Source organism: Papilio machaon, chromosome 13 (assembly GCF_912999745.1).
Source record: "Papilio machaon chromosome 13, ilPapMach1.1, whole genome shotgun sequence".
Classification (NCBI taxonomy): Eukaryota; Metazoa; Arthropoda; class Insecta; order Lepidoptera; family Papilionidae; genus Papilio; species Papilio machaon.
The window spans coordinates 5176921-5189340 of NC_059998.1; the positions used below are offsets into that span (position 1 = coordinate 5176921).

Genomic DNA, 12420 nt, shown 5'->3' on the forward strand with positions numbered 1-12420 from the left:
TATTTATAAGTATTATGTTGCAAGTCAAACGTGCAGCAGTTAATTTTTAAAACCAATTGCCTATGCTCCAACATATAAAACCCCTCATACTCCGGGGAACGACGACACATTTGCCTTTAAGACTGTTATAATAAAGAAATATAAAATACTTGCAATATCATTTACAATTATCAAGTAAGAACTAAGTATAACTCAGTATACCATAGTTATAAGTTTTTTGCAACAATATTCAGAAGTACTTAGAGAGAATTTAATAAACTTTTGCTCGAAAGAAATACGTTAGTTACAAACCCATGTATGAAAACAAATTCGAACAGAACCCAAGGGATGTTTATGTCAACAGTTAAATAACTTTTGTTAAACGTTACGAGTTTAAATAGAATTTTTTATTTTTTACATAGACTAACTGTAAAATTCTTATAAATTGCAATAGAAATCCCATAAAATTGACAAAACTATTTTAAAATTGATTGTATTTTATAAGGAAACTTTGATCGAAATATTCAGTAAGTAATCTATAGTAAATTAAAATATATTTCAAGTACTTTATCCCGGTATTTTAAACGTATGTAACAAGTTTAGACAGTTACTTGTTTAACATCAGGATTCGAGGACGAACAGTTCTAGAGTTTAGGTTACCCTGGTCATAAAGTTCACCTGTCGATAGATCAGTTTGACTATATTAACGTTAACTTATGTTGACTAGAACTTAAGAGTTTCGGACAGTTTAAGAGTTGAAATTTGAGCTGTCTATGGACTTAGCTTGTAGGTTTTAAATTGAGTATAGTAAAAGATAAAAATGATTAATAATAATAATAATAATAATAATCTTTATTTCAAGCAACAGATACAAGCTCATTATTTAGTTAGTAGGATACTTAAATGATAATAATAATTAATGATAAAATGTTACGTAATACAGATTGAAAAAATACTGTGCAGCCCTAGGTTTCCTCTAGCACAAAAACATATTATCATTCATTGAACAAAAAGAAAACAACGTGTTTTATAGGAATGTTTGAGCGGTGGAATCCCTCAGCTTTTGTCACTTTTAACAGTGGTAGACGCAAGCAAAACCTGCTGCACGAATGGCCCGGCACGTCAGATGTAATACCACAACTACACAGAAGGCAGGCATGAGGTGGAAGTTATTCCGCGTTTCGTCTGATACTTCTGTCTGGTCTTAGACTTGAAAATATTTGTAGCGTATATAATATGGATGTACGTAATTAAATAAGACCGGTTACATAGAGCCGGATTAATTCTGCACAAAATTATTTTTTACTTAATAAATGTGTATGTTATTATTAAATTCCATGTTGTTGGAAAACAAGTATTGAACGATTTTTTTCAACAGTCATTGAATAGAATTTCAGTGACATTATTAGGAATTCTCTGGGAGATTTAGCGTAATTTCAATTAAATCACAGACACGATGCGCAGGGTCGTTGAAAATTGGAAAAGTTGATTAATGAATACCCACTGTAGCTGTCACAGATTGGCCCGAAATTCGTGACTCGACGAAAAAGACAGATGTCGGAATCAGGAAGAAACGCGTTTAAAAATTTACATTCGAAGACTTTCCTACATAGAGCGAAACTTGTTATAGCAGTACATGTACGTGTAAAATTATAGCACTTATGGTAACAATTTCCTCTACGATATTTGACCCTGAGTGGAAAGCAAATTTAATTCTTTGCCTATTCAGTTTGTTACAAATTTAGAATTTCTCTCAAGTACTAAGATTTTTTTAGATTAATTTTACAGTATGACAGATTATGCTTAGATGGTAATAATTTTTAAGGTATCGCTCTCAGAATAAAAAAAAAACTTTTAAATTTGGAGAGCTACTGTGACCCACTTTGTAGTTTACACATTGTTACGGACCATTTAAGTTGTCTGAACTGGAAAATATATTTAGGTTGTTTAAAAGAAAGGAAAACGTATAAGTAGATGCATTTTATTTATTAACAAAATATCTACATAGTTTCTGATTAACAAAATTCTACTTTCACTAAAATATATTTAATATATCTTTACAATATACTTGCAACGCACATCTCGCGTCTATACGTGCATCTTCTTTTTATTTGATACAGCGACACGTAATTTAAAGCTGAAACATAATGTCTGTAAAAGGCTTATAGGCTAAATTTCTTATACGAGTACAGCAAGTCGTTGAGGAAAGCCGTTCTCGTATGCTGATTTGCCATTATCTAACTAAAAGTGTTTTAACGTACTAAATTGTTATTGTGTTATTGTGAGTTTATTATATAAACTATAATTGGTACTTAATTATTACAATAATTAAGTTGGTATTTGAAGATCTTTCGGCAAAGAAATCTTGAATTGTAGAAGCACTATCAGGTATATCGCAATCATGCTGACTGCCTGCAAATAAACAGTTTATAATGAGATCAAGTCTTTACAGCGTTTCCATTTTTTGGAATAAAATTGTGTGTCCATATCTCGTCATTAAATTACCAAACGAAGTAACATATTTAGATGACATAAAGCTATTTTTAAATTAATTAAAATAAACATGAATAAAAATGCTTAATTGATAAAGAATCTTTGACAATAGGGTTTTGTCTCCTGAAATAAAATACTATTACTGAGTTAATGGTGGAATAATACTTTAATTTAAGTTAATAATTTCCGCAAAACAATTCTCTTAAAGTCAGTAACAATTTAATTTAATATCAAATGGAACGTTATCACTTAAAATAATTTCATTTTAGAGTATGATGATAAGTTGCCACCCGCCGCGATCCGGCCACTGTCAGCAATTGGAAATTTAATATCCATCTCTGAAGCTTGGATAGTATTACTAAGAGATGATGAGACTACTGTTACAAGATATCAATGACTTTAATATTTTGCGCTTGTTTTGCCTCAGTTTACGGAGATATAATGTTAATCTTAGAGTAACAAACTTTGTTAAAAAAAATAAAGACTAAGTGTGACTCTTTCAGTGAAAATCTTATATATATAAAAGAAAGTCGTGTTAGTTACACTATTTATAACTCAAGAACGGCTGAATCGATTTGACTGAAAATTGGTGGGCAGGTAGCTTAGAACCAGGAAACGGACATAGGATAATTTTTACCCCGTTTTCTATTTTTTATTCCGAGTCGCGGGTAAAAGCTAGTACACACATAAAATCAGTATAATTTAAGAATGATGAAGAATGTGTAGACATCAGTTTGTATTTACAGATGTATCACGTACTTACAGAAGTTAACAACTCTCTATTGACATGAGCGTAGCCCTTCAGGCTTACTACGGCTGGATTCATTTCAATTGCCTGAATGAAGTGATCGATCTAGAAACAAAATTATTAGATAAGCATTTGTTTGGAGCCAAGAAAAAATGCTGAATCGATTTGTTGTTAAGAAGCTGTGAACGCTTACCTCTTTTTGAGTTGGTCTATCTACTGAAAGTACATCGATAGACATCAATGTATCTACCACACCAGCTGCTACCTGTGGAGAAACATGTAAAAGTTATAATTAAAAAATAATTTCGATGTTTCTGGTAATTTCATATAATAGATCTTTATCATCTCTTTGTTAACAAAAACTTCTGTTTACCTTGACATTCTCGCTAACTATAAGTTGAAGTATGCTTACTATACTTGGTGGACAAACTAACTTATATACGCATATTCAACTCAAATTTCTATGACCAGAACGAGCCACAGGTAAATAGTTAAGAACTGCCTAAAGACGTAGTTTATGACGTGACTGACGACTATGTACAAACTATGTTCTGTCTTTAAACTTACATAAACATTTTTATATTTACTATGTATGTATGGTACTATGGCTTTTCATAAATATTTGTAGTAAATTCCTAGCAACACACATTAAAAATAATGTTTTAAAATAATAACACGTTGAACAATGCAACAATTGGAATTATCATGAGGATAAAAAAATTTGAAATCCAATAACTGTAAAACTCCTTCTTATTCTTACTAATATTATAAATATTATCTTACTAATATTATAAATGCGAAAGTTTATAGGTAGATTGATGGACAGATGGATAGATGTTTGTTTGAAAGTATCTCCAGAACGGCCCTACGGATCTTGATGAAATTTGGCACAGGCGTAGAACATAGGCTACTTATCAAGTAGTTTTAATCCCGCGCCGCCGGAGTCGCGGGCGACAGCTAGTAGAAGGTAAATCAAATCAACGGGCCATAAACGCAATAGTTTCTTGGACCTGAAATTCTAAGAGTGTTATTGCAAATCAAAGCAAAAGGTTAATTATAGTATCATAACTTATTGTCAATATAATTTGAATTAGAAAGTCACCGTAAGTGTTGATTTGTGCGAGCAATCAGCAAAGATGAAGAGCAAGGCGGAGCAGTAGACCGCGTCCACGAACAGGCCAACTTCTTTAAAACTGAACCCGAAGCCGTGGTCTACGATCTCTGACAGAGCACCGTATATCGCTATCGTAATATTGAAGAACCTGGAAAACACAACAGAAGATGGGTCAGAAGAATTAATGCTACTAGTTATGACTATTGATAGAGAAAAAATTATATAGAAGAGACGTACGTAGTACGTAGAAAAGTAAATACTGTGCCAACCATATGCGTCTACGAGGGGAAATGATGATACTGTTTAGGATGTGGCGAAGAGTCGACTTTATTTTAAACGACCTTCTTTGGATTTTAGTAAAGTAAAAAGTAAGACGTCAGTGGTACAGCAGTTAAGCTTAACCGGACCGGACCATACTATAAAAGGTGCAAGTGTGAATCTCGCCATGTTTGGTACATGTGTTTTTCATTTTTAGAATTGCATATGTAAATTTATCCGACATTTGGCATATAATTATGATGCTTTAAGAAACTGTCAATCAATATCATGAAGATATAATGATATAAATATATATTTACATGAAGAGGCAATAAGTAGAATATGTTCTCGCGTAAGCATTTCCCAGCGACTGGAGGAGCTCCGATAGATTCAGCCACAAGTAGCGGTAGCGAGATATCAGCTTTGCAGAACACTCGATATCCACGTCCTATGGAAATTAAAAGAAAAATTATTATGTCCAAAACAGCAATAAATAATATGCAATTAACATTCCTCTTAAAAATAAAATATATATAAATCATCATCATCTTCCTGGCCTTTTCCTACTAATGTAAGGTCGGCACACAAGGTTTTATAAATCTTAAAGTTTTGGCTTAAGTTTTTACAGCCGGCCAAATCTGTTACTTAATAAAATTCATTTTCTTTTGTTTTGTTTGTTAGTAAAAGGTGCAACAAATATTATAGATTACGTGCAATAGGACAAATGAGTAAACTTTGCAATGAACATTAGGACTCTAATGCAATTTGTCCATTAAATATATACTAATACGTACTCTTTAAGGAGTTTTAACATAATTTTAACGTTATTTCTAACCATTAAAATATAAAATATAAACTTAGTGACTTTCTGGTAGTTCGTTAATAATAGTAAGGTTGAATAAGGTTATGGGTTGCTACAGAAAATAAGCTGTAATTTTTTCAACTTTTTGAACCTAATGGTGGCTGAGTCACTATCATAATAGAATGGTAACTTTATATACCCATATAACGTCATATTCTTAGTATGTAATTTTACGTCATTATTTACATATACTTAGTACGAGTACAGGTAAGTTTATACTAAGTATTTAACAGTAACAGTGAGAAAACACAATAAATAACCATTACTTACTCTACGGAAGCATTCAGAGAGGCTTTGCGATGCTATCTTGATCCCTTTACAATTGATGTACCAGAGTGCGCAGTTCATATTGATCATGGTTATTATATGTAGGTAAGCTATCGTGTGTCTCAAGAGAAAACCGTCTAACAGAGCATATAGACTGAGTAAAAAACAGACAGCCAGTAATAAACAGCCCACACTGATGATCATGATCGACAGCTTCAAGTTAGGAAATTTAAGATTTTCTCCAGTCACTTTGTAATACCTCACCTAAGAAGGCAGATATCAAACATTGGTGTGTTAATTGCATCAGAAAATACTTTAGTCTAGTGAGCCTAGTACGATTTTTTGTGACAATCGCTTTCGTATCATCGTCGTTAATTATTTCAAAATCATTATGAGATTTTTGGTGTACTTTACGCCCGCTGCACAAATTTTAATACAAATTTTGTTGATAACGATACGATGGCGATTGTGACAAATATTCGTGCTAGGCCCTCTGTATACTTTTTAAATTTTTGATAATCCTACTCTCTCCTAGAAAGTTATAAAAGTATTTTCATTGGTAGCTTACATACCTTATTTTATTCTCTTTGTAAAAGTACTTATTACCTGGAACTTTCCCCAATTGGTTTTATAAATGGCGACTTGATGAGCGACTCCCCAGCCGACGAATGGAATCCAGAAGTGCGGGACGAGGAACACGATGAAAAGAATCGCATAAATATAGTCGTCGAACTTTCGAATCGACCGCAAAATCATAATACGTTCGTATCCAACGTTTAACACTATTACAGTGGTCAGAATGTAAAAACATATTGCGTAGATAGTAGCAGATGATGTCCAGCTAAATGTGATAGTCCCTTAAAACAAAATTAGTGCGTTTTTTATGCTTGATTCCAAGTTTTCTGAAAATCCTCCGTTTAATTAATTAATTGCGATAATATTTTTTCATTAATTGCCAAACACTTACCGTTGGTTTCTGAGACCAAAATCTCTATATAAAAGATATCGTCATACCTGTCGTTATCTTTGACAAAACAGAAAGAACAATATGTTTTAAACGGGGAATTTGGTCTCAGAACTCCACGGTTAGTTGATTCGATTACTTACCAAGAAAATACTTTGGCTTTGGTACATAAAATATTGATAGCTATCTAAATAATATTATAAGGTAAGTAAACATAAACCTGGTCTAGAACGAGTTATAGGCATCACGGCAAGTGCTCGAAACAGCACTAACAGCAGTTTATGGTCGCGGTAGAACTGATCATGAATCTCACAAGTGTCGCCATCTTGCGATGAAAGCAGATCACGTTGTTCTTGTTCCTGTACAGAAGTTCTAACTTAGTTTGGATGGAAGAAATACACCGATAAAGATCATTGTAGCCAAAATAGGCAACATTGTATGATCATTGGATTGTCTAGCTACCTAATTTCACGAAAAGAAATATTTTACTCATGTTCAATTTTAATCTTTGCAAAGGATCTCATTTTGAAGTGAACTTTAGGAGGGATTTGAAATTGCATGCTAAGATTTCGTAGTAAAACACAAATTTCAAACATGTTTTTAGGTTAGTGCCCAATACATCGATATTTCGAATTCACAAAGTGCTTTTAGTATCACTTAAAACTAGCATTAGTTCCCTTTGTTGTCAGAGTACATTAGAACGCGATAAAGAAATGCTTTCCAACTCACATAGTCTTTCTGCGTACGATCGTATATGGTTTTATGTTGCAAATGCTTCATATCTTTGTGCAATAGAGAATTATCGATTCCTTCGTCGAATAAATGATCCGGTATCATTTTCCTGCTTCAAAATAACTCTGGAAACGATAAATCAATCATAGATCGAACGATATGGTCGTAATTTAGACACCGCCGTGTATGTTATACTGTTACGGTATTAAAAACTATTTAATAGACTGGGTATTAAGTGAGGTATAAATTCATGAAATATTCATCTTGATACTCTACTATCAAGTATTAAACAAACAAGACGTGTAAATTTCATTAAATTACAAAGTAAACGAAGCCGCCACTTTCTGAATATCAATTTACACGGCCTTTTATACCTATTCTTAATGACCTTTAAAATTAATTTTAAATTCTTGTTAACAAGAGCGTTCAAAAGTGCTATTGATTTTAAGTAATGGTATATTTGTAACGTTTACATGACGTAACGTCACACGTAAGTTTTGTCACGTCACGACTTGTCCTTTCAAATGGCGACATGTCATGTCACTTAGTTATTTTAAGTAACGTTTCAGTATTCGGGCATAAGTGACATAAAAATAACTTTCGTCTCTCTAAAGACAGAAGAAAAGACGAAAATTTAATCTTTGTATATTAATATATCGAAAAGAAACACAAGTTTTCTATTTGTTGTGTAATTGAAAGAAAAAAAAACAACAAAATTTTTCATTAAAAAAATTTCTTTATTTCTGATATCATATAATATAAAAATATCACAGTATTTATTTTCACATTATATGTACAAACTAAAGAAATGCTTATATACAAAAACTATATATTTTCATTAAAAATTAGATTCCCATGTCTATTAACAATGTATAAAATATACTTTGGACGTATATAATTGATGTTAATTCATTTAAATTTATTTCATAAAAAAAAACTTATAACAATAAAATTAATTCTAAGTTGTGTAAGAAAAATTAATAGAACATTTACATATAATATTACAAAACATAATTTTAACAGACCATTTTTAGTAGATTACAAATATTTTTTGTTTAATAATTACCAAATAAAATAAAACGATCTTTGCCGTGCAGATAATAAATATTCCACTAAAGGCTCATTTTATAGCAAAAACCTTGTAATATTAAAAAAAAATCTATACTTTAAAGTGGCTGGTGGAAGTGCCCCTTAAATTAAACACTAACAATATTCTTAAGTGAGAATAACAATTCAATTATAGGTTACTTAAATTAACTTATGATTTAAGTTTAGCTAGTTGTGCCATCAACTCCTTGTCAGCATCCGTTGTTGAATTGCCAACTTTGTTCCGAGCCACCGAAGGAGCGTTGGCCATCTGAAAAAGATAAACATAACATAATTTAAATCTAAGAAAACTTAACAACATCCAATGTAGATTTTTCAGGGTAATAGAGAGCACATATAACAGATGTTGGGTTTTGATTGCTGAATGAATGCTAAAAAAAAATTTTGAAAAAAAAAAAGAGATAGCAAAATGCTTAAATCCCCACTGAGGGGTCGGAGCCTACCCCAAGTTAGGGGTGACTGGGCCACAGTCAACCACGCTGACCCAATGCGGGTTGGTTGACTTGACACATATCTTGAAATATCTACTCAGATATGTGCAGATTGCATCACAATGTTTATCTTCACCATAAGAACGCACAGTGCGCTTTGGGATAGCATTAGTGAATGCAGGCAGACCAAAGAAGTTCTGCCGAAAATCAATAAGCGAATCTCAAACACGCTACTTAAATTAAGCAAGCCACAGCTCAGAGTAGCTGTGGCTGCCCTGACAGGTCACAGCCACTTTAACAAACACCTTTTTAACTTAGGTATCACAGACAGTCCTTAATGCAGGGCGTGCATGGAGGAAGAAGAAACGGCATTGCACGTTATACAACACTGCCCGGCAGTGTCCGACTACAGGGACAGATACCTCGGTCCGCCGAGGTCGCCGCCAGAGATCACCGGCAACATTAAGGGACTGCTGGGGTTCTTTGGCGAGCTGGGCTGGCTGGAGTAACCCACAGCCTGCCTTCACGCAAAATACGCGCTTGTCGTGGAGTTGCGGAAAACTGAGCCCCTACTACTAACTAACTAACTAAGAACATCAGATAAATGTACATATGTAAATCGTTATTCGAAAAACGCATTGGTACATGGCAGGATTCGAACCCAGGACTTGCAGATTGCAAGTCAAGTGCTTAACCTCTGAGCCACCGACGCTCTAGTATAATATAATTTTTATAATATATAAGTTAATGTATATATGAGTTGACTTTAGTAGACTTTAATAGGTACTTGGTTATTAAAGTCTGCTTGAGCTACTAATTCAATTTAGTAAAGATAAAGGTTCTAAAATCAATCAAATATGTATGTTACATAAATTACCTTTCCACTGATTTCAATACCAATCTCGTCCAGTACTTGGTTAACAATGCCTTCAGTCTCCTGTTCATCGCCTGATTCATCCATAATGTCATCAAGAGTTTCTGAAACTACAAGAAAAGTTTTTCATATAAATATATATTTCCATATTTATTAAACAAAATGTTTTAAGAAGTCTTCTTTTATATAAACATTAACCCTTTCCACTCCAATGTCGAGTGTCACTCGACACTAATTTTGTTCCACTAGCTCCACTGTCGAGTGATACTCAACATGGTGTAATACCACTTTTTCGGAAAATTTTAAAACAGGAGGGATTTTTGTTACTAAAATGTTTGAATCACGAATGAATGAAACATATTCTAGAATCGTAAGATACTATAATTCAATTAAATTTTATCGATGCTACATAATAAAACTAGTTGTTATCGCACCGTTATATGTTCGCGTCGTAAACAACTTATCTCGTACTGCTTTATAAGAAAAACACTCAAGTGGTGGAGAAAACTATTTTTCTGGGGGCTAGAGGTCTCTGTTATAAATTCATATGTGTTGTATAAAGACTGGAGTGTAAGAAATGGAAAAGTAGCAATGAGTCATTAAGAAGTACAGACAAACTTTGCTCATGTCACTCATTGGAGACTTTAGGGCACCCGAAACAAGTCGCAGAACCAAAAAGGATTATAAAGATTAAAATTTAGGATTTTAATATAGTATCATGTAATTACTCATAAAACAAAGTTTATTAAATAAGAAAAATTCGTTTTTTTTACAAATTACACAAAAAACACTAAAAGTAAAAAACGTAATTTTAGCGTGGAGCTGGTGGAATAAAAACAAAAACAGCCTTGGAGTGGAAAGGGTTAAAAATAAATAAATAAAACTTACTCATTTCATCAGTCATATCCATCTTAGCATTTGCTTGTTTGAAGGCTTCCATGTCCTTTGCTATTTGGTGTGGATTCAAAACTTTGTTAATACTGCCCATTGTCTTAGCTGTGGTACCCATTGCTCCCGCTATTGCAATGTTAGCACTCATCGCTTTGTTATGTATTTGTACATTTGATATCTGTCAAGAGAAACATAATGAAAAGAAAAAAAAAACAGTTTTTATAGGACTGCAAAGTCTATGGGTTGACATAAATGTGTTCAATTCAAGTGGATATTGTTATTTATTACTATACATCAGATTTAAATCGTTTTTATAATCCAGAGTCTATGGTTGAAAAATCACCATTAATCATAATTTTTTCACCACGTTTTGTTTACAGTTACTTTTTATGTATAAGAAAAGGGGAAAAATGACCTATGGGAATACTAAGATGATCAACGAATATCGACATGCACAACACTGGCGGAACTACATGCATTGCCGGCCTTATTGCAAATAAGTAATATTAAAAATACCTTGCTATTAGCAGCATATATTCTGGTCTTTTGTTTCCTCAGTTGAACCAATTGTTTTGCTAGTATTTTGCATCCATCATTATTGCCCTCTTTTGCCATCTTCTTTATATCCATTTCCTAATATATTATGGAGAACAGATGATATGTGGAACATATAATAAATAGGAGTAGAGAAATTATTGTATTTTAGTGAATTGCCATAGTTTATAATTAATAAAATAATTTTATGAATTTTCTTAAAAATACAAAGGTGCTTACCAATTTCTTTTCCTCTCTCTCAAGTGCCACTTTGTCCCTCTCCAAGTCTCTTCCAGCTTTTCGGAGTTCCCGATCATTTTGTCTTTGTTGTTCTATGATTAAAAAATACATTTAAAAGGTGAATCATGTTTGTGTACTACTGTTATGACAATTTGACGCTAAATAGTGAAATTGTAAACCTTTAACAGTCGGTGCCTTTTTGAAGAAGTTCATAGTTGCGTTATGATAAAATTTTCTTGGAAACGTCTTCTAATGAAATTTACTATGAAACGATAAGAAAATATTCAGAATTTATAGCCTCTGTAGAACAAAACGAATATTTTTTTCAGTGTGTAATAGGAAACTTTATATGAAATCCGAATCCAATGACAAATACAAATATTGACATTGACAAATGACACAAGTACAAGTCACAACAGATCACAAACAAAAAATGTTGCCACATGCAACTTTGCGTTTTCCCTTAAACTATATAAACCTCACTTTATAAATAGAATATCATAGAACCTTATCAAAAAAATAGAATATCCCGCTATTTTTAAATATTACTCTTGAAAATATGAAACATTTCGTATATATATATCGAAAGGAATAATATTTCTGTTCAGGTGTGGCATTTTAGGTATGGAAACTTACACTCATGTGGTTCAACGTTAGCTCTAAACTAGTTCTTTAATCATCTCATTCTCTAGCCAATCTAGCAATAACTAAGTATTAGTTAATTAACATCAGTTAAGCAGAACATAGCCTCTAACTCGTTCAGATAAGATGATAAAACGAAGTAAAGTAATGTGTACGACACAGAAATAAAAGTCATGACCTTTTTGAATTAATTTATTTCGAGAGCAAAATCGATCTGCCTCCTTTATATTTTAAGTCACTTCATTTTTATTATATTTTATTTCAATTATAAATAATACGACAAA

The 12420-nt window shown here is 32.5% G+C and overlaps 2 protein-coding genes across 2 annotated transcripts; both read right to left on the bottom strand.

The window, feature by feature from the left end:
* Window positions 1-2307: 2307 nt before the first annotated feature.
* LOC106710528 (gustatory and odorant receptor 22) lies at window positions 2308-7522 on the bottom strand. The gene is made up of 9 exons (XM_014502610.2): window positions 7415-7522; window positions 6906-7044; window positions 6328-6578; window positions 5725-5985; window positions 4913-5040; window positions 4323-4482; window positions 3414-3485; window positions 3236-3325; window positions 2308-2391 (listed from the first exon to the last, which is right to left on the bottom strand). The coding sequence occupies exons 1-9, from the start codon at window positions 7520-7522 to the stop codon at window positions 2308-2310; spliced, it is 1293 nt and encodes a 430-aa protein (XP_014358096.2).
* A 1072-nt stretch (window positions 7523-8594) lies between these two features.
* On the bottom strand, window positions 8595-11865 carry LOC106710593 (charged multivesicular body protein 2b-B). The gene is made up of 6 exons (XM_014502686.2): window positions 11674-11865; window positions 11495-11586; window positions 11237-11353; window positions 10718-10898; window positions 9833-9939; window positions 8595-8774 (listed from the first exon to the last, which is right to left on the bottom strand). Exons 1-6 carry the CDS (start codon window positions 11705-11707, stop codon window positions 8676-8678), a joined length of 630 nt encoding a protein of 209 aa, XP_014358172.1. The 5' UTR covers window positions 11708-11865; the 3' UTR covers window positions 8595-8675.
* Window positions 11866-12420: the final 555 nt, after the last annotated feature.

Coding starts and splice junctions, on each gene's coding strand:
- LOC106710593 (XM_014502686.2), bottom strand. CDS start 11,707: ATGAACTTCTTCAAAAAGGCACCGACTGTTAAAG. Junction 9,940..10,717: donor GGATATGACTGATGAAATGA/GTAAGTTTTATT, acceptor CTTTTCTTGTAG/TTTCAGAAACTCTTGATGAC. Junction 8,775..9,832: donor GTATTGAAATCAGTGGAAAG/GTAATTTATGTA, acceptor TATCTTTTTCAG/ATGGCCAACGCTCCTTCGGT.
- LOC106710528 (XM_014502610.2), bottom strand. CDS start 7,522: ATGATACCGGATCATTTATTCGACGAAGGAATCGATAATTCTCTATTG. Junction 4,483..4,912: donor TCTACTTATTGCCTCTTCAT/GTAAATATATAT, acceptor TGTGTTTTCCAG/GTTCTTCAATATTACGATAG. Junction 2,392..3,235: donor ATAGAGAGTTGTTAACTTCT/GTAAGTACGTGA, acceptor GTTTATTTGCAG/GCAGTCAGCATGATTGCGAT.